The sequence below is a fragment of the Lolium perenne genome, chromosome 5 (genome assembly GCF_019359855.2).
Source record: "Lolium perenne isolate Kyuss_39 chromosome 5, Kyuss_2.0, whole genome shotgun sequence".
Lineage (NCBI taxonomy): Eukaryota > Viridiplantae > Streptophyta > Magnoliopsida > Poales > Poaceae > Lolium > Lolium perenne.
The window spans coordinates 145004385-145024899 of NC_067248.2; the positions used below are offsets into that span (position 1 = coordinate 145004385).

Genomic DNA, 20515 nt, shown 5'->3' on the forward strand with positions numbered 1-20515 from the left:
GGTTCCCGAATAGACGAGATTTATTCCTCGAACGCAATTTCTTGTTCCGCGAGTAGAGAAGATTTGTTCCTAAAACGTAGTACACCTGATCTTGTTTCTTCTTTGTATTTTTTGATGTTTATAAATACGTTTACAACTGCTAACTATGTATAATACATTCACATGTGCTTAACACACCAACACATTGCGTGCATGTGCTAGCTAGTAGAGCCATCATAGGCCATGGCGCATGTGTTGTAGCCAGAAAAAAATGAGTATAAACTGCACGTGTATCTTTCGGCGAGAAACGAGCTAAGCTAGCTTCTTTCTGTACTCACGTCAAAGCTTACTGCTTGGAAAATTAGCTGTGCGGGGCTAGTCTTCAAGGTAACTTTCGTACTGAGTTAGTAAATGGTTGTGATGGGCCAAGAAACAGGTTCTCTCAGCCGCGGCCCAACCGGCCATCCCTTAAGCGAAATGAAACCAAGTCAAGATTTTCCTGCGCGGGACGGGGTATGCATTGGTTGTTCGTATATTTAGTCCCACATCGATTAGCCAGGGAAAAAACTACCAGCTTAAATACCCGGATCTCCGGTATTTGACATCGTCGGGTCGTTCGATCGATTTGCGGGCCGCTCGTTTCGTACTGAGTCAGTAAATGGTTGTGATGGGCCAAGAAACAGGTTCTCTCAGCCGCGGCCCAACCGGCCATCCCTTAAGCGAAAGGAAAGCAGCAGGGCGCGCGGGCGCCAGGGAGGAGCACCCCCGGCAGCTAGGTCACCTAGGGTTAGTGGCGGGAACATCTAGGCTTGTGGGCCCAGATCTGGGTCTAACAGTTTTTCGTTTTTTTAATCGGTTTTTTTCTGGTTTTCTGTCGGTTTTTGTTTTTTCCTTTTTTTGGTTTTTCGGGTTTTCCTTTTCCAATTTTGAAAATATTTTTCTAATTCGAGCAAATTTCAAATTCGGGAAAATTTCAAATGCGAGCAAATTTTAAATTCGAACAATTTTTGAATTGGAGCAATTTTTAAATTCGGGCAAATTTTGAGGATTTGGTCCGTTCTGAAATTTGCTCAGATTTTGTTTTTACCTGGTTTTGAAATTTGTTCAAATTTTTGTTTGGTTTTGAATTTTGCTCGGTTTCGAATTAGGGCAAATTTTTGTTTGATTTTATTTACTTTTATACACACGATGAGTAAACTCATTTTATAGCTTAGGGTAGTAGTTTCTTCAGGGACGAAGCAAGAGAAATATTTTGATGGGGTCATTCATATTTTCTCTCCATTTCACTGGTATCATCCTCTCTAAATACATAGTAGTTTATGCCAATTAGTGAATAATTTCTTATTGTTCCTAAGGCAGCTCCGTCCCTGAGTTCCATATCTTTTTTCCCATGACTCACTCGTGTGTACCTTAATATTCCTATTAAGGAAAATACAAGGAATCAGTGTGTGTTTTATTTCCATAGTAAAAAAATAATACAAAAAGCAACCTACGTAGCAGCATTAGAGCATCTCCAGTCGCGTCCCCCAAACGATGTCCGGACAAAGCGCCGGATTAGTCGTTTGGGGGACGTCCGGACAAAATTTTCGTTTGGAGAAGGTCCCTTTTCTAGCCACGTCCCCCAAACGCGACCTCCAAACAAAAAGTAAGTGTAAAAGTCGTGTCCGGCGTCCCCGGTAGAGACTCTATACACAGGGGATGGGCTAGGGACGCCGGACAACATTTGGAGCACGTCCGGACCGAAGCGGCCTTTGGGGCATGCGACTGGGACGTTTTTTTGGCCGGCGTCCCCCAAATCTCTTTGGAGGACGCTTTGGGGGACGCGACTGGAGATGCTCTTAGCACCCGCTACCTAGCTAGAAGAAATACAACATATAGGCCGCAGCCGCCGATCAATCGCGAGCTAACTTAGCAGGAATCACCGAATCAGCACACGCGGGTGGCAAACACAGCTAAGCTAGACGCGGGCAAAGTCATTAGCGGCATGCAGGCATGCAGCGTACAACACGCGAGCTGTTTGCCGGTTTTTTAGTCCCACCTCGCCGCGCGAGGACGAGTCGCACCAGTTTAAATAGCTCTCTGGATCCAGCTTAGTACGAACGAGCTGAACGAAAAGTCAAAAGCCCGGGAAACAACAATCACGCGAGCCAGCGAAACATATATGGGCTGCCAAAGGATAAAAGTCCAGCTGACCGATTCTTCAGCGAAGCGGTAACTAGGGGTAGCGCGGGCGCTGGCGAGGAGGACCCCCGTCGGAGGATGGCACGCCTAGCTAGCAGCCTCCAAACGCCAGGCCGTCCAACAGGCGGGCCACACGAGAACAGATACGGGCCGCTTCCACTCACGGCATCGGCCCGAAACAAACATGAAAATTAACCATTTGCATTGGGCACGGACATGCTTTTTTGATGGACAGTGCTCATAATCCTCCGGAGGCTCAGCGATCGACACGTGTCTCACAGGGCGACTAAACCACACGGAGACGTTCCGCTCTCCCAGAAAAAAAGGCCACAGAAAAGGGCACACATCATCCTCGCGTCCTCGCTCCAAGCCCTCCTCGGCGGGCGGTAGCTCGGCACCTGTCCGGCATCCAACTCCGGTGACGCCGGCGTCCAGCTCCGGCGAGGTCAGCCTCCACGCCACCGCGTAGCAAACAACTCGCCCGGTTGCAGCACATTCTCCCTCTCATGGAAGCTCGTCTCCTGAGAAGCACTACCGCCCAACTTGCAGCATCCCGGCCGACTCCGGCGAGCAGCACCGCCGTACGTGTTGGTAGCACCGTCGCGTGCTCCGTCGCAGAATCGCCGAACGCCGCCAGCAGCACCCGCGACAGCCCTTTGCAGCTCCAGCGGTAGGCGCTCGGAGAAACGGCGACGCTCCTTGCAGCTCCACCGGCGGCGGCTTGCAGCTCCGGTTGTCAGCGCTTGAAGCATCTGCGTGTTTCTTTTGCATCTCCGCCGGCGGCGGCTTGCACCTCCGGTGGTAGGCGCTCGAAGCATCGGCGAGGTTCATTTGCAGCTCCGCCGGCGGTGGCTTGCAGCTCTGATTGTAGGCGTTGGAAGCATCGGCGTGGTTCTTCTGCAGCTCCATCGCCGATGCCTTGCGGCTCCCATTTTGACCAGTTGTGGAGGTCGGCGGCGGTTCCTCGGTCAGAGGGCGACCTGGTGGAGGTCGGCGGCGGCGCCCCGGTCTATGGGCGGCGAGGGTGAAGGTCGGCGGCGGAGCCCCGGTCACAGGAGTAGAAGATAACGATGGAGAATTAGAGGAGACAAGGACATGCGGGACCCACCCACGATGTGATGTTGGAAAGAAACCTACATCACGCACGTTACCCTGCCCCTCTGTCTCAAACAGGACGGACACGTGTCGCACGCCTGATCCGGAGGTCGCTAGCGCCCCGAGCCTCCGCCTGTTTTAAAGCATTTTCCTTTTTTGATCTCTTTGTCCAATTGCCAAAAATGCCGTGCCGACACGCCAGCCAAGCTGACACGTGGCGGTGCTGCCACTTGAGACAGGAAGGTGCCGCCCTCGCCGGCGGCGGCACGTTAGGCTATCCATAGTGCTAGTATCATAAGACTGCTCATAGTGTGGGTAACATAGGTGGTAACATCGCACAACCCAAAACATTTTGGTGACATGGCATAACAATAAATGAAGAAAGAGAATGAGGTGGTAACTAGCTATGTTACCATAACATCACACACCCCAAAGCAATATGAGTCTACAACATCATTAATGAGACATTGCATGAAACCACATCTAAGTTACTACCCACTATGAAGGTAGTAACTTAGACTAGTAACATGACATATGTTACTAGTCTAAGTTACTCTCCACTATGTTGCGCTATAATTAATAAGGAGAGATATGATAGTGGTATCATAATATGCACTAGTGGAAAACGGGGCAACAGGCCCGATTTGTTTGGCCCTTCAGTCCCGGTTTGCAAACCGGGACCAACAAGGCGGGACTAAAGGGTCCCCCCTTTAGTCCCGGTTCAAAGATGCACCGTGTCCAAAGGCATCGCCACGTGGTGCGGCCAGGGCGCTCGAGGTGGAGGGCCTTTGGTCCCGGTTCGTGGTACGAACCGGACCTGGAGGTTCTCTGCCGCGGCAGAAAATTTCTATTTCTCTGCCGCGGCACGGGTTTAGGGTGGAGCAGCGTTTCTCTGCCGCGACAGAGTTTCAGCAATGCATATATCATTCAAGAAACCACAAAATATCGTCGTGAATATATAAACATCGTCAACAGTACACGTAATGCATACGTATTTACAATATAAAGTCGGATCTCTTTACTAAATCTATTTGCCTTTACGAAGTTGCTCAAGATCTACGACCTTCCGATAGTGCTCTCCAGTTGGGGCAATGACCTCGTTAAGAAAGAATCCCGCGATTTCCTCTTGAATTGCTCGTATGCGATCCTCCATTATGAGAGTGTCCCGCATGCGTATCATCTATATTTTTAAAAAGGAGATCAATATATATATGAATGGAACTCAATACAATTGATGGTAGTAATATTAATTGTGAAATATTGTTAACGTACACGAGTGTGGAGTATAGCTTCATCCGCATCCCTGGGACAGGCCATGTCACGAATGAAGTTGCAGACGTAGTATCCACATAAGTTATTCCCGGGTTCCTGCCTCATACACTTTACAAAAAAATAGTTCGATCAAACTAATAATCAAGCATCGTATTGAAATAAAATATCAAAATATCATAGAGTTTCACGGACATAGCTATATATATAGTACTACTTACAGGGTAATCTTTAAATGTAAGCTCCGGTCTCCATTTACCCGGAACAGTATTGATGAACCGTTTCCATGCCCTGCCCGAAAAAAAAAATGAGTAAATGAGTTGTTGATTAGTTGATGATATCGTCGAATTAGAACAGATGAAGATGCCAATACGAAATTGATTGAAATTACCTCAGGAGGTTGGCAGCCATGTCCGCCCATTCCGCATGTTCTTTACGTTTCGAGTCCATGACATTTACGACTCCTTTGTGAAGATCAATGATTAGGAGAATAAAGTGGAATCTGCACAAGCATAGCTCAATGATTACGAGAATAAAGTGGAAGCTGCACAAGCATAATGTATGTTATAACACTCACTTGAAGTTGTAGGGAAAGAATATATCCTCTTTGTTTCCTTGCTTCACTAAACACCTTAGCATGTTGTCCTCTGTGTCCTTGGGGTACTGTCGAACCGTAACTTCATGAACTGTGTCTGGGTCAACGAACCCCAGCTCGTGGAGCTTGCCTCTTTTGCATTCGAGGTTTTTCATTCTGCATAATTAATATATAGCGTACACAAAGAATATAGTGAGGATAATTGTTAGTGCAAATGAATGAGCTGAGCTACAGACTTAATTACATAAATAAATCACTTACAGGCAGTAGCAACTGATGACAGCTTTGTCGAGGGCGTCTTGATTGAATAACTGAAACAGTTCTTCTAACTCAAGGTTTATCTCCTCCCGCCCCCGGAAGTAATACTCATCTCTAAGATACACCGTGAGGTAGCGATCACCTCTTCGACAGGCTTTCAGGTACCATTCATGCAACCTTCGCATCTGAGTACCTAGACGCGCGAGCTCGCCAGGTTTGACGAGATAACATCCGTATCTATATTTGTTTACGACTTGAGCCATTGGATAGTAATCTTCGTACTGAACATCTGCTCCCTGACCTCTAGCCTCCCGTTCGATCATCGATGCCGTCTCTAGATCATCATAGGATGCACGACGAAGTGGGGTATGGACTGATTGTCCTGATGTCCAAGCTAGGCGACATTTTTTGCTTTTCCCGCTCTATAGGACTGTCCAAGAGGGCGGTCATGATCACTTCTCGGCTCAGCTCTCTTTATTCTCGTCTCGGAAAAGTGCTTCATTGTATGCGGTGCAATAAACGTCTTCTTCGGTGCAAGAAACGCCTTTTGCTCATCAGTCTGCTCATGTGGTAACAACTCTGGAGTCTGTGCCCTCATCGGAGTTGATGATCTCTTCGGAGCTGTAGGAGTGCCGCGGTTAGCTTCCTCTTTTGCTTAGGTGGAGGCGGCGGAGTCTCCTGACGAGGAGGAGGAGGCGGCGAAGTATTGTCACGCGGAGAAGACTGCTCATGCACAGGGGAATCATCATCGCGCATAGGAGAATCATCACGCGGAGGAGACTGCGCAGGTGGCGGAGGAGGCGGACGAGGTGGCCTGCTTGGTGGCTTCTCACCTGGAAACACAATGTTCTCCTTCTGCCATTGCACGGTGGTTCTACGGGCTTCTCCCAGTTCTTTGATTTCCCCATCTTCACCCGCAGGGTGCTCAAGCACCAACTCCTCATAATCTCTCAAGACTTCATCCACCATCACAACAGCAAAGTCATCTTGGACCGGATGGCAATGGTAAGTCCTTGTAGGTAAGAGGATGCCGACCGCCGCCTTGAAGGATAGGTTGAAAACTTTAACATGCAGCTCACAAGGACGGCTCTCAGTGAGATCATCCACGGGGGGGGGGGGGGGGGGGAGGGGGGTAGCAATGAGGCTCGACCACCTTGTCATCATCATCATTATCCACCTACTGAGTGGAAGCCACGCTGCATTTCCGGTGTTGAGATTGCAGCGGGACGATAGCATCGAGCAATGCAGGATCTACAGCCTGCCCCTGAGCCATCTGGGATGTAAGTACTTGGGTTACTATGGTTAATTGGGATTTCATGGTGCTCATAGAGTCCTCTAAGGACGCTATGCGGTCTGTTTCCCTTGCCTTTCTCCTCTCTTGGCTTTTATCAGGAAATCTCTTCCTTTCCATAGGAAAGCCATACTTCCACGGAACGGAGCCTTCTGTGCCCCGTGTTCGTCCGCCGTGTTCTTTGTTCCTAAGGGCGCGTGTCAGCTCATCGTTCTCTCTTTCGGGCTGGAACCTCCCCTCCTCCACGTCCTTATGTGCTTGTTCCAGGGCTTCAATGGGCTGCTTCAGATGAGCTTTCTTATAGATGCACTTCCCTGTTTCTGGATCCAACTTTCCCCCAATCCCGTAGAACCACTCCTTCGACCGTTTGGTCCAACCATGTGTCCCTAATCTGATCCCTTTCCTGGTCAGTTCCGCCTCAGCTGCCTGCCACTTAGGACGGTTAGCCCTGTATCCACCTGGACCCATAACTTGGTGATATTTCTTCAACGCTGAATGGATCGTAGCGAACAAGAGGGGGGGGGTGAATGGACGCTACGTCAAGTTTTAGCCTTCAATTTTTAGTGCAACAGAAGGTAAAGGTGATAGCTTCAACGATGGCGGTGTTGTTACTATGATCCTAGACAAGTGCAACAACCAAAGGAACCAAACATGATAGTAAGAGTAAGGAGCGGGCAACCGGAGGGCGCGGAGACGAGGTGAGGTTTGTTTCCCGCAGTTCCTCCCACAAAAGGGAGTACGTCTGCGTTGAGGAGGTTCTAGCCTCACACAAGAGGCTAGACGGCCACACCACGAAGGAAGGCCTCACCTTCTTCCTCGGGAGAGCTCCACGAAGGTGCTCCCCCTTCTCCACTATGGCACCGGTCGAGGCGGTGATTCCTTCACAAGGTAGGGGCGAGCTCCACACCACAACAACCTATGGGGCTAGCACAACACCAAGCTGGCCTCCGTAGGTGCACTTCTTCCAAGATTCCACAATAGGAACCCTACCACCAAGATCCACTAAGGACTACCACGAATTGGTGAAATTTCTCTCGGTAGAACGATAGATCGGGGTCTCCTCCACCACTCCTCAAAGTACGAGCAAGATTGATTGGGTAGGTAGGGAGATCCACTCGGTTTGAGCTCAGCAACAATGGAGGAGAGAGAGAGAAGAGCTAAAAACGAGTTGGGGAAGAAGAGGCCTTTATATAGGTCTCCTCAAATCCAACCGTTATGTGCAGTTTTTGCCTAAGCGGTACTACCGCTTTGGTAAGCGGTACTACCGCTCTGGATTCGAAATCCCCACAGAACTTGTCCACGTGGACACAAAGCGATACTACCGCTCGAGGTACTGCAATGGGCTCCAAACCTTACTGGATCCCAAGCGGTACCGCAGTGGTACCGAAGCGGTACTGCCGTAACTAATTACGGTACTTAAGCGGTACCGTGGGCGGTACTACCGCTCGCAAGTGGTACTACCGCTCAAGGTACCACAGAGGTACTGTAACTTGTTCTGTGAGACAAATGCGTGGGAAACCTCCAGAGCGGTACCTCAGAGCGGTACCAGTTGGGTAGCGGTACTACCGCTCCTGGTACCGGTAGTACCGCTATGGCTAAAACTGTTTTTCCTCTTTGCCTCTCCTACCATGTTACCTCGTGACACACACACAAAACCAGAAAATCTAAGAACTACGCTTCAGTCTTCCGATCATAATGTGTTCAGCGAGGGCACCGTACACTTTGCGAACCTATCAAAGACAATCTTTGTGCACGGTTAGAATAATTCGAGTGTTGTTATCAAACATACAAAACACGGGATATGGATCTTGCTCTTACAAACGCAGCATTTGCCTTATTTGTTTCCGACCTTTTCTTAAATTCTTTTGACTCCGTGCTGTACTTCACGAATTCGTCCCAGTGATTTTTTTTACCTTCTTTGTCTTTCTTGATAAGGCTGCGCAATCTTTTCTTGTGGTTCTTGAATAGTTCGGCCATCTTCTTCTTGGCAAAGTCACGGACTTCCTTCTCCATCTTTGCCTTTTCATCGGCATCCTCCTCTGGAGGTACTATGTTGAAATGTGCCATGAGCTTGGTTAGAATGTTGTCTTTGGCTACATCATCGATCTAAAGACCTTGAGCTTCTTCCTCTGCAGACAACTCTAGTCCCTTCGGCTTGTTCCAATCTCGAACGGTGATCGGGACGTGGTCCCTAACAAGCACTCCGCATTGAGCTATAAATGACTTTGCATGGTTCTCGGGAGCAATCGGTTTACCATCCTTAGAGATATGGGTGTTGTCGTGCCTAACACCGTCGTCCAACTTTTTGGTCGGGCCTCGCTTTTTTGACTTTACAGAAGAAGTGCTCGATCCGGAGGGCTACAAAAGAAATAATTCATCGTTTGTACAATTTAATTAGTTAATGCATCTAGTCGATCAGAAGCGGCTTAATTTATATACCTGGGTGATAACTACGGTTCCGGAGCCATTATGATGATCTTATTCCTCACATGAGCCATTAGGATCTTCTTCCTCATCGTAGCCATCTTCTCTTCGCTCAATATTCTCCGCTCCCTCACCGGAGTCATTAAAAAAAGTTGCGGTGGCATCGTCACCGCCATCATCTGGAATAACGTCGTCGTCGCGATCATCCAGAGTACCGTTGGCTATGAGGTCAGCCATGAATTTTTCTTGGGCTTCGTCTCTGTGTCTGTCCATGCTTTCTACAACGACTTGCAAGTTATATATAGGAACCATCATATGATCAAATTAAGGATAATGCAGAAAACTGAAAATGGAGTTACATATATAGTTATTAATTAAGGATCGATAAATGTAGTGCTGAAAGCAGATAGTGCAGTTACATGCATACATAGATCTTATTGAACCCTAATACATCAATCACTACTAGAACCTCTCAACGACGCCGGCCGGGTGCTGAACCGCGCCGGCTGAACACCTAAAGCTACGGAACAATAACAGGGTCATAGCTAATGTGATATCCCTGCATAACTGACCATCCGGTCCTAGAAAAGGTGTCTAACGCATACATGTAATGGCGAACGTGCTCGTCCTCCTCTATAATGCGCTGATCTACCACCTCCTACGGGGCCGGCTCCCTCTGAATCAACCGTGGCCCACGCGACCTCCACCAGAGAATATTCGGGTCGACGACGGGACCCGGATTCCGCACCAAGGTGCGCGCCCCGAAAGATAACACCACCCAGTGCCACCCCGGCGGAGCCCAGTCCCAAACCTCCCCCATCGACTGCATCTGCTCCAATATGGACCCTCCACGACGCGGCGACTGGCGCGACATCGTTGCTACGAAACTAATTCATATATGTACTAACATAAATAAAAAAATATGATATTGTGCTAAATAAAATAACTTCACTACTTTGTTAGTAAAAAATATTTCTAACATATAATTTCACTGCTTTTTTACTAACAAATATTTCTAACTAATAAAATTTATCTAACAAATATTACTTTATATTCTAACATGTAAAAATTCTAACATATAATTTTAACAACTTTTTTCTAACATATAAATTTTTATCTAACAAATACTTCTAACTAATTTTTCTAACTAATATTTGTAACTAATATTTCTAACTAATAGAAATTTCACTTTTATATAACAAAAAATTTCTAACTAATTTTTCTAACTATTGTTTCTAACTAATTTTTCTAACTAATTTTTCTAACTATTGTTTCTAACTATTTATCTAACATATAAATATTTCTAACTAATTTTTCTAACTATTTTTCTAACTACACTAATTAATCTAACAAATTAATAAAAAAATAAAAACAAAAAAGAGAAAATAGAGTGGGGCGGCAGCACTTACCGGGGGGGAGGCGCGGCGGAGGGAGGTGGCGGGGGCGTGGTGGACGGCGAGGAGGCGCCGCGGAGGAGGAGGCGCGGCGTGCGGCGGCGGTTGTCGATAGAGGCGCGGCTCGGGCGGCACAACGAGGCACACGGGGGCGGCGCGCACACGGGTTGCACGGGCGGCACGGGCGGCTCGGGTGCGGAGAGCGGCAACGCACGGCGGTGGCGGCAGCGGCGTGGCGGATCGGCAGCGTGGCAGTCTGGCGGCGTATGTGCGCTTTGTCTCCGCGGAGACGAAGTGGCAACTGTTATAGGCACCCCCCTTGGGTCCCGGTTCGTGGCATGAACCGGGACCAAAGGCCCCCCTTGGTCCCGGTTTGTGCCACAAACCGGGTCTGAAGGCATTTTTCGCTGAGGTTTTCTCTGCGCGCGCAAAATTGGCCTTTGGTCCCGGTTTGAGGCACAAACCGGGTCCAAAGGCCAATATTTTTCAAAAAAATTGTTCCCGCCTTATTTAAAATCAAAGAAAGGGCTATGATATATCAAAATGTTCAGAAAAAATCTCTATCGAATAAAAGTATAATTTACATATGAGTCTAAATATAAATTGAAATAAGTTATGAATTTGAAGCCACCGCATCCATCGTGCCACACGCCGCCAATGTGCCACATGTGTCCCTTCCCCGTGCCACATGTCGCCGCCGCTTCCACGTGCCTCGCCCCGTCGTCGCCGACGTGCGACGTGTACGCCGCTTCCACGTGCCATGCCCCGCCGCTTTCCCGCGCCACGTGTCGCCGTCCCTTCCACATGCCACCGCCGCCGCCGTGCCACACTTGTCCCATCCCCGTGCCACGTGTCGCCGCCGCTTCCACGTGCCTTGCCCCGCCGCCGCCGCCGGCGTGCGACGTGTAGATGCCGCTACCACGTGCCACGCCCTGTCGCTTCCCCGCGCCACCTGTCGCCAAACTTGTCGCTTCGCTTCGCGTGCTATAAAGTGCTGAGTGCGCGCAAAACCACACGTCGCCATCGCCTCCGCTCATTCGTCTCCGGGATGCCGCCGCGCTGTCGCGGCTCGTCCAGCTTCCGTGGCATCCGAGCGCGTCTGAACGGTAGGTTCTATGCTGAGATGCGCACCGGTAGCTTCCGGCTCACCCTCGGCACGTACAACACCCCGGAGCTGGCGGCGCGCGCTTACGACGCGGCCGCGTGGCGATTTCGGCGGCCACGGCGCGACATGAACTTCCCACACGTCGAATCGCTAGAGGAGGCGGAGTTCCTCGCGCCGACGCCGTGCCTCGTCGACGATGAGGACCGTCGCCGCCACCGCCAGGTGCAGCGCCGGATCGCCATCGCCGAGCATGACGAGGAGTTGCTGCACCAGTGGATGGCGCAGTTCCCCAACGACGTCGACAACACCAACGCGTTCTTCGCTAACCTCCGGGCACATCGCAGGTCCAACAGGCGCCACCATCGGGCCGTCGCCGAGTTCGAGCTCGATGATACGCGTGAAGCACACGTCCGTTGGGAACCCCAAGAGGAAGGTGTGATGCGTACAGCAGCAAGTTTTCCCACAGTAAGAAACCAAGGTTATCGAACCAGTAGGAGTCAAGGGCCACGTGAAGGTTGTTGGCGGAGGAGTGTAGTGCGGCGCAACAACAGGAATTTCGGCGCTAACGTGGTACCTGCACAACACAATCAAAATACTTTGCCCCAACTTAACAGTGAGGTTGTCAATCTCACCGGCTTGCTGTGAACAAAGGATTAAATGTATGGTGTGGAAAATGGTGTTTGTTTGCGAAGAACAGTAGAGAACAATGTTTGCAGTAGATTGTATTCAGATGTAAAAGAATGGACCGGGGTCCACAGTTCACTAGTGGTGTCTCTCCAATAAGAAATAGCATGTTGGGTGAACAAATTACAGTTGGGCAATTGACAAATAGAGAGGGCATAACAATGCACATACATATCATGATGACTACTATTAGATTTACTTAGGGCATTACGACAAAGTACATAGACCATTATCCAGCTGATGTCTACGCACGCTTCTATTCCTGTAGACAGTGTTGGGCCTCCAAGAGTAGAGGTTTGTAGAACAGCAACAAGTTTATCTTAAGTGAATCACCCAAGGTTTTTCGAACTCAGGGAGATAGAGGTCAAAGATATCCCTCTCAAGCAACCCTGCAATTACGATACAAGAAGTCTCTTGTGTCCCCAACACACCTAATACACTTGTCAGATGTATAGGTGCACTAGTTCGACGAAGAGATAGTGAAATACAAGTAATATGGATGATTGTAAGTAGTAATTGCAATCTGAAATAAAGATGGCAGCAAGCAAACATGTAACAGAACTTGTTGGAAACGGTGTTTCAATGCTTAGAAACAACAGGACAGATCTTTGGTAACACCATGTTGTGTTACTACAGGTCCAAAACAGTGTTACTAGGCCACGTAGTAACATATTTTGAGATGCGTTCCATTAGGCCGTGTTACTAGGTTGTGTCTTGAGTCACACATAATTATTGTTACCATATGTTAAATATTGTGTTACAATTTATATTGTAGTAACACGCATATCCTGTGTTACTAGATGCGCTGGTAACACATTTTCTAAACTATAGTAACACCGACAGTAACATCTTTCCGTAGCCGTAGAAGATTGGTGGTAAGTGGTAACATATTTTTGTAGTTGTAGTAACATAATTAGTAACATTATTTTTAACTTCATGGCCGGAAAAGTAACATAATATATATACATTGTAACACTATGATTTATACCTAGTAACACATTTTGTATCTATGGTAACACGAACAGTAACATAATAAATGTATTTTTATTATTAATCGCAAAATAAGGTCCCTAATTTATGGAATATATTATATATTTATTTAATATAATTAATGCATACTCACAATCAATTAATTACTTTATTATGATGCTTGGTGTCATCACAATGTGAGAGAAATTGAAGCACACACAATTACAATGTAAAAGCGTGAACCACGACGTATTCACACAAATGAAATTTATTAAGATATCTATTTTAAAAATATAAGAGTGTAGGATACATATATATTGCAATGAATAAATGCCAATATATTTGGTGCACCATCTTAACATTCATATCTATAGAAAACACAATTGTGAAGAACATTACACCGTATCATTTGCATAAATTCGACGAAAGAAAAATATCCTCTAAAATGATATTACTCCGTACATTTTTTAATCTATCAATATAAACTATAACTACTGATCAAAAAGATCTTCAAACTTTATTTGCTCTTGATCCAACCAGGGACTTCAGCCGCAACTCAATCTTTCTTTTGAATCTGTAAAATATAATTGGAAAGTATAGTCGATGATTGAATGTACATGAATAAGATTCTAGAATATTAAAGGGAAGAAAATAACTCACGAAAGCTGTAGGCCAAGCAATTAAGAATCCCGACGAAAAACCATCACCAATGGTCTTGCAATCAGATACTTCCCTTACTAATTCCTCACTATCCATAATAGGTTCACCTATGCGCACTAGTGAAAATTGCGCACCCAACTCAATACCACCAGCCTTAGTTGCAGGATTAGTGCTACGAATAGTAGCATATGCAACATTCCGCTTGTTTGGATAGGTTGAAGTTCTAAGAACAACTTCGGAACCAGCCTATATTATGAGCAATATTAGAATTCAATGACAAGTATGATATGTTTGCATGACAAAATTGCACAGGATATACATGGTCATAGGTAAAGGAAGACTGTCATGACATTCACTTTGTTACAAACACATGTCTGTAGGGGATGGATCTTGTGGAGGTTGCAGATGGCCATTAGGCATTCGTGGGTAAGGTGCTAACTTTTATGCCTAGCAATGCATCGAGTAATTGTCTTCTCAATGGAGAATTCTGCACTGTAATACGTTTTCGGCTTAAGGCAGGTCCTGGCAGCAAAGCATGATAGAGTAAAAGGTGAAGCCTAATCACTTGTACAACTCACTTCAAGTGCCTTGTTTTTTATATGAAATGGAGGATAACCCCAGTATATTTCAAGTGCTTGTAGTTCAGTACAAAATATCTCACAAACTAGCAAAGTTAGCATGAGTCTGTCAGATTCATGAATACTTATCTTGGGACTAACATGCATCAGCGTGCATAGCTGCAATTGTAGATAACAAAGATTTTACTTTTTCTTACAATAGTATATGTAAATACATTTATGCTAGATGAGTAATCGAGTAGTCAACAACTTTTTGAGAATGCAGAGATATAAGCATGAGAGACGTGCACGTGCCCACTTACTAGTCTGTTTGGATCTCTAATACTAATAGCAATAACAAGAGAAAGTACATGCTTAGAAGATTAATGATGAGCTACCAATTTCAGTATACGCTACCAATTAAGTATACGAAGTTCCGTTTTGATACAGTACTGATTACACAAGAAAATAATAAATGAAGTTGGTTACAGGATAACATCAATAAATCTGTAACTACATTTTGTAATTCCATTTTGGTGATACCAGGTATTAAAGGGAACATCGTGTAACTCCAGAAGCAAATAACTTGGCGATTGTAGATATCATGCAGATATTTACCTTGAGTGAAGAAGTGTGCCATCTTTTTGAGGGTTTTGAGGGTACTGAGCTTTCACGCTTATTTTTGGTCCCCCGCTGGTCTAATCTTTCAAAAGATTCATCAATATGATCTCTCGTTTCCCTCACCTACACGAGACAATGATAGTACATGCAGTGATATCCATAGCCCAGATCTACATAAAGCTGCAACTTCAAAACTCAAAAGCACATGAATATTACCTCTGGCATAGAACCACTAACAGGGTCTTGTGCCGGCAATGAATTTTGTTGAATAAGTAATTGATTTCCATTGTCATCCTCACCATCCTGGTTCGGTGACACAGAAATGTTAAGTAAGTAACTATTTTATATTCTATCTTTTCTAACATGAGTAAAAGTAGCCATAACCTTTTCACGCGAAAGCAATAAATTATCTTGACATACGCCATGTTGCATAGGCGAGTGTGCTTCAACAGGTCCAGGTCCACTGCATTGGACTCTCTACAAACTGAAATATTAATACAAGGTTTGAAGTGACAGGCAATGATATAGCCATGCATTTGCATTTACCTTTGTTTTACCATGTAGTACTGGTAACTGAGAAATAACATTATTGTTTGATCGTATATTTTCCTACAGAATTAACAAGTCTGAGTAAAATATTTAAAGAAATGCATACAACAGGGAAGAGAGAAGAACATCATTTACCTCTTCTTCTATGTTATTCCCATGGCCTTTATTATTTCTATCTTCAAGCCTTCTTATATGTTCCTTCAACATTGCTAATTCCCCCCACACATCATCTTCACCTCCATATGCCGGTCCATCAGTTGTAGTCATATTGATGTTCTTGAGATACCGTGGTGTTCGACCATAGACTTGCTTAGGAGTTGGAAGCAAGCCCATGCCATGAACCTGTCCAGTCTTTTCTTCCCCTAACACTTCTTGCAGGGCATCACCTTGCCATGCAACTCTTCCATTGACATTTTGTCCCAACTCTGGTCATTGAGCTATTAGATCCTCCAATCGATCCTATAAGAAAAGAATCATGCATATAATACTTGCTAGACTGAATTTGTACGTAGACCCTCGAAAACTACAACTTCAAAATTAAAAAGCACATAAATGTTGCCTACTAGACGGTCATTTTTCTCTTTATTTTCAGGAGCATCTTTCTTCTTGTGAGTTGCCAAGTAAATTGTTGATCGGTGTGGTCATCTCTTCTCAGGATCAGCTTGTCTCTACAAAATAAAAAGAACAACGACATGACAAAACAGACAGAGAAAAAAACTTCATGAATGAGGATTACTCACTATGTCTTCACCCCAACGAGCATAACTCTTTGTCCCAGCATTATGTGTATTCTTCATAAGGGAACGACTAATTACATTCTTCTCAGCTAGGGCCTGTTATGATGCAATCATACCACAAGTGCAACTTTTAAGATCAACCCAAGAACATAGATTTGAATGTAGAAACATGAAAGTATGGTATCGGATTCATTACCCTTCCTTTTTTGGACTTCCAAAATTTAATAAGTCCACGCCACTGGTCACTGTCCACATCATCTGGACATAGCTTATACAAAGCCTTCCTCTTGATGTCTGGATTTTTTTTCATGGCTGGGTTGTAGATAGCTTTTTTCAAACACGATTTAAATTTCCTCCAGTCTCTTCCAATTGTTTTGAGTATCCATTTTTCACATGATCTAGAATACACAAACTTTGTCTGAAAGTAAAAATAAAAGTAAATAAACCTGTAGAAGGGCAGCAAATAGAATATTGTACTTCTTGTTAAATTGTGAAGTACCTTTATGCAGTCTAATATTGTTTCTTCGCGGCTATTCTTCTTGAGATCGCGCCAATCATTTATGTTTAGTGGGCAAAATCCTCCATTTCTAGCTATCGTGCCCAGAAACTTCCCCAATATTGCCCCTTCTTCTCCTATAGGCTGGCCTTCTTCATTGCATGTTACAACTATTCTTTGCCCCTTTGGCATGTTCCAAACAATTGGCAAGCTCGTTCCCTTGCGCTTGACTACTTCCTTGTGCACTACAAGATTAATTTAGAAAAGTAGTAATTAAATTATGCCCACTGTTTATTCTTTTGATAGTAAGCGCATACAAAGTTAATTAAGAGAAGTACAAAATTTTAATAGGTCATTACCTTGATTGTCAACTCTATCCTCATTATCTTCCAATGCTTGTGATTCATCACCTGGTGCAGTATATTGCTCACCATTGTTGAAGTCTTCATCTTCATCACCACCCTGGTCTTCATCATCACGTTGATTAATCACATTCAACCTCTTTGACCTACGCAATTGTCCTGCAAAACAGTCAATCCATATTTTATTACAATATTAGGGCAGCAGGTACATATATGTAATGAGCAAGTCTGGACTATATTTCAGATTTAAGGAGGGAAGGAAATACTTTGCGTCCTTCTCACAATAAGTTGGTATGCACCTTCAGCACCATCCTGTAACATAGCACTCTCATTTGTATGGTTAGATGGAGCAAAATTATTTCGATTATGTGGTGGAGCAATATCATCGCTAGCCTTCTCCTTAGACACATAAAGATGGACAGTTTTCCCGATGTCAGGATCAGACAACATTTTTATCGCAATACTTTGATCATTGATGTGAACTAAGTAGGCATTCCCTTGTGGGTCTTTTTTCGAATAGTATAGGAAATCAACTGCATGGAAGCCAACTTCCTTGGTCATCAAAATTAAATCGTAATACGAGACGTGACGCCTCATCATGGATCTTTGTAGAATTTTGGCTTCTTTATTTCCATCTTCATAGTGCAGGTATATGGTCAACAAGTCAGCCATCCTACATATATATATATAAAGATGTCAATCAAACCAGCAAAAAGAGCAACTAGACCTCACTGAAATAGGTAAACCAACAAAGGTATAATTAAATTATTACATTGTTCTGCAATTGCAGATTGTACATTGTATAAGGCATTTATTAGATTTGATCCGCATAGGCCAAGTAGATACACTAGTAATTTACTATCTGGATAATATTTTTTTGATGAGATGTCAGAGATATTTCGTGTTTCCAGCAGCAATTTTATTGCATGAAATTTTAAGGAATCACACTATAAGACCACAAGGAAATCTACATAATTGAATGAAGCCATGTCCGTGTTTATATGCAGAAAACTTAGATATATTCCAACTAGTTAGAAGTGTTCGAGTACTTCAAGTGAGAAGGTTAACTGAGGAAAACTGTGCAGCAACAACTACTAGTTCATGTGTGCGTCTGTTACCTAGCCATCGTTCTACTACTAGTTCAGAACCGGCAGTTTTGTGCCTAGTCAACTGTCGAACTCTGCAAGTCTAACACTGACAAAACGAAGGCCTGAGTGCAAATTGTACATTGACTTTTTCCTGATTTGTAATCAGTTAAGACCTACAATGTATAGATATAGTCGAATAATTTTGAAGCAATTCCTGCTAATTGAAATTCTAGGCTATAGACATATTGGCGTAGGCACACATATTTTGGATTCAGGTGTAGAATCCATGTCAAGTTGGACTAGCAGAGGAGAAAGTGCAGATGTAGGTCATCAGCGTTGCAGTTACCAGAGATGTTCCAAATCAACCTCAAACATCAAACATAGGGATCACTTCGTGGCTTGCAAATTACCTGGACCCGAACGTCTCAGGAGCGGAATGGAGATCCCGTTCCTGGGTTGCTCGATGGGGCCGGGGAGGGGGTAAGCTGTAGTCGACGGCGCGGTGGTGGAGGACGGCGCGGTGGTGGGGGGCGGCGCGTTGGTGGAGGGCGGCGCGGTGGTGGGCGGCGCGTGGGGGCAGTGATAGGCGGCGTGTGGTGGGTTACTCGGCCCGGTAGATCACTTTGAGTTAATTACGGGACAGTTTATTTCTTTGTTTGACGCTGGTATTTATCAGGGGAGCTTTATATATAGGACATATAATTGGAGGGAAAAGTGAATATAAGCGGGAATAATTAAAAGTTTCCCTCCGCTAGTTTTTGGTTTCGAAACAAAATAACCAGATTGGCGGGAGAGCATCTCTAAGAGAAGCTCCAAAAATCGGCGCCCTATATGTAGTTTGCAACGCGCTGTAAACCGATACCGCGCGTTGGCGCGAAAGTTGCCCCGCCGGAAGCGCCATTTTGCCGCGCGTGCTCGGACGGCAAAAGTGCTCCTCCGCCAGAAGCGCCATTATTCAGCGTGCGGCGCGGCCCGAACGGCTAGTTTCTTCGTCATGAAAGTTCATGGTCCGGCGGGAGCGGCCGAGGCGCCAGGCGACGGTGTCGTACGCCCGCGCCGCCTCGTGCGCCGTATCGAACGTGCCGAGGCGGATTCGCTCGTGCGCCGTATCGAACGGTGACGGGGGAGTCATGGACGCTGACGCAGCCCGCGCCGCCAGCACCTCTTGGCCAATGAGACATTCTTCCTCCAAAGATCTCCACCTAGGACCACGAGTGCTGCCGGTCCGCTTGTCCGTCGTCGTCGTTGTGGTCATGTTAGTGTCAGCGTCAATCAGCTCCTCCTGGACCTCCTCCTCCTCACCTTCGTTCTTGTCGGCCTCTTCTTCATACTCGTCGATGGGGGGTTTGTAGGCGTGGCCATGGCGTATGAAGCCGGTGAGGATCTCGTCCCCGACGGTAAAACACATAGATCCCTAGCTAAGGTAGAAAGGACCTCTCTGAAATGTAGAGAAAAGCAATCCGGTCCTCCTCTATCACCACCTTCGAGCCAGAGGCCGGAGCTGCCGCCGTTGATGTCGGAGGCGGGGACGAAACCACTTGCCTCCGAGCCAACGATACCTGCGGTAGACCTCAGAAGGGGCCTCCCAATGGAGGTTAAACTTTTGCCGGAACCCTTCTCCAGCATCTTGATGGGCCTAATGGCCTTGACGATTTGACGGCGTGCTCTCGCCATTGAAGACAAGCTCGATAAGGCGATCTTCCAACTCCCGGCCCAGCGGACGGGGTAAACAGGGGTAGGATCTTCACCGACGCCGCCAAGGAGGAACATCCCGCCGTCAAACTCCCAGAACCTGCCACGGACGGGAGGAGGCAGGCATATGATGGCGGCCTAGAGAAGAAGCCCAACCTCAGGGGGGCATGCACACGTCCAGTCCGGGCAGTAGGCGAACCACTTCCACTCCAAAGCAGTAGGTAGCATCGACCCTCTTGTCGGCGACATGACAACTCTCGGAGAAGGGGCTCCCTCAACATTTCTCTACAAACTGTACAGGACGGCCGGCCGCCCCTCTCTCAGTCACTCCGGCCGGCGGGGCCACCGGAGGAGAGGGAGAGGGGCGCCAGCGAGTCAGCGCACGACGGCGGCAAGAAGGGAAGAGCTCAGTAGAGGAGAGGAGAAGGGATGATGGCTAATTCATGTTGGTCTCGAAGATGTCGATCAGTCTTTAGTGAAACTGACGAGTAGGGAATCCCGCCTCATTC

At 46.2% G+C, this 20515-nt stretch overlaps 2 protein-coding genes across 2 annotated transcripts; both read right to left on the minus strand.

Moving 5' to 3' along the window:
• Positions 1-13534: 13534 nt before the first annotated feature.
• Positions 13535-15971, minus strand: LOC139831038 (uncharacterized). The gene is made up of 7 exons (XM_071820026.1): positions 15767-15971; positions 15629-15691; positions 15467-15559; positions 15299-15385; positions 15080-15205; positions 13905-14150; positions 13535-13818 (listed from the first exon to the last, which is right to left on the minus strand). Exons 1-7 carry the CDS (start codon positions 15962-15964, stop codon positions 13801-13803), a joined length of 831 nt encoding a protein of 276 aa, XP_071676127.1. The 5' UTR covers positions 15965-15971; the 3' UTR covers positions 13535-13800.
• A 162-nt stretch (positions 15972-16133) lies between these two features.
• LOC127300154 (uncharacterized) lies at positions 16134-18957 on the minus strand. Its single transcript, XM_051330230.2, has 7 exons — positions 18725-18957; positions 17493-17899; positions 17224-17385; positions 16868-17109; positions 16565-16786; positions 16372-16464; positions 16134-16299 (listed from the first exon to the last, which is right to left on the minus strand). The coding sequence occupies exons 2-7, from the start codon at positions 17896-17898 to the stop codon at positions 16273-16275; spliced, it is 1152 nt and encodes a 383-aa protein (XP_051186190.1). The 5' UTR covers position 17899; positions 18725-18957; the 3' UTR covers positions 16134-16272.
• Positions 18958-20515: the final 1558 nt, after the last annotated feature.

Excerpts from the sequence above, each read along its gene's own strand:
- LOC139831038 (XM_071820026.1), bottom strand. The coding sequence starts at position 15,964 with ATGGGCTTGCTTCCAACTCCTAAGCAAGTCTATGGTCGAACACCACGG. Across the intron at positions 15,692-15,766 it reads GGAATAACATAGAAGAAGAG|GAAAATATACGATCAAACAA; the intron begins GTAAATGATGTT and ends TTAATTCTGTAG. Across the intron at positions 15,560-15,628 it reads TACTACATGGTAAAACAAAG|AGAGTCCAATGCAGTGGACC; the intron begins GTAAATGCAAAT and ends TTCAGTTTGTAG.
- LOC127300154 (XM_051330230.2), bottom strand. The coding sequence starts at position 17,898 with ATGGCTGACTTGTTGACCATATACCTGCACTATGAAGATGGAAATAAA. Across the intron at positions 16,787-16,867 it reads CAATATTAGACTGCATAAAG|ACAAAGTTTGTGTATTCTAG; the intron begins GTACTTCACAAT and ends TTTTACTTTCAG. Across the intron at positions 16,465-16,564 it reads GGAAGTCCAAAAAAGGAAGG|GCCCTAGCTGAGAAGAATGT; the intron begins GTAATGAATCCG and ends GCATCATAACAG.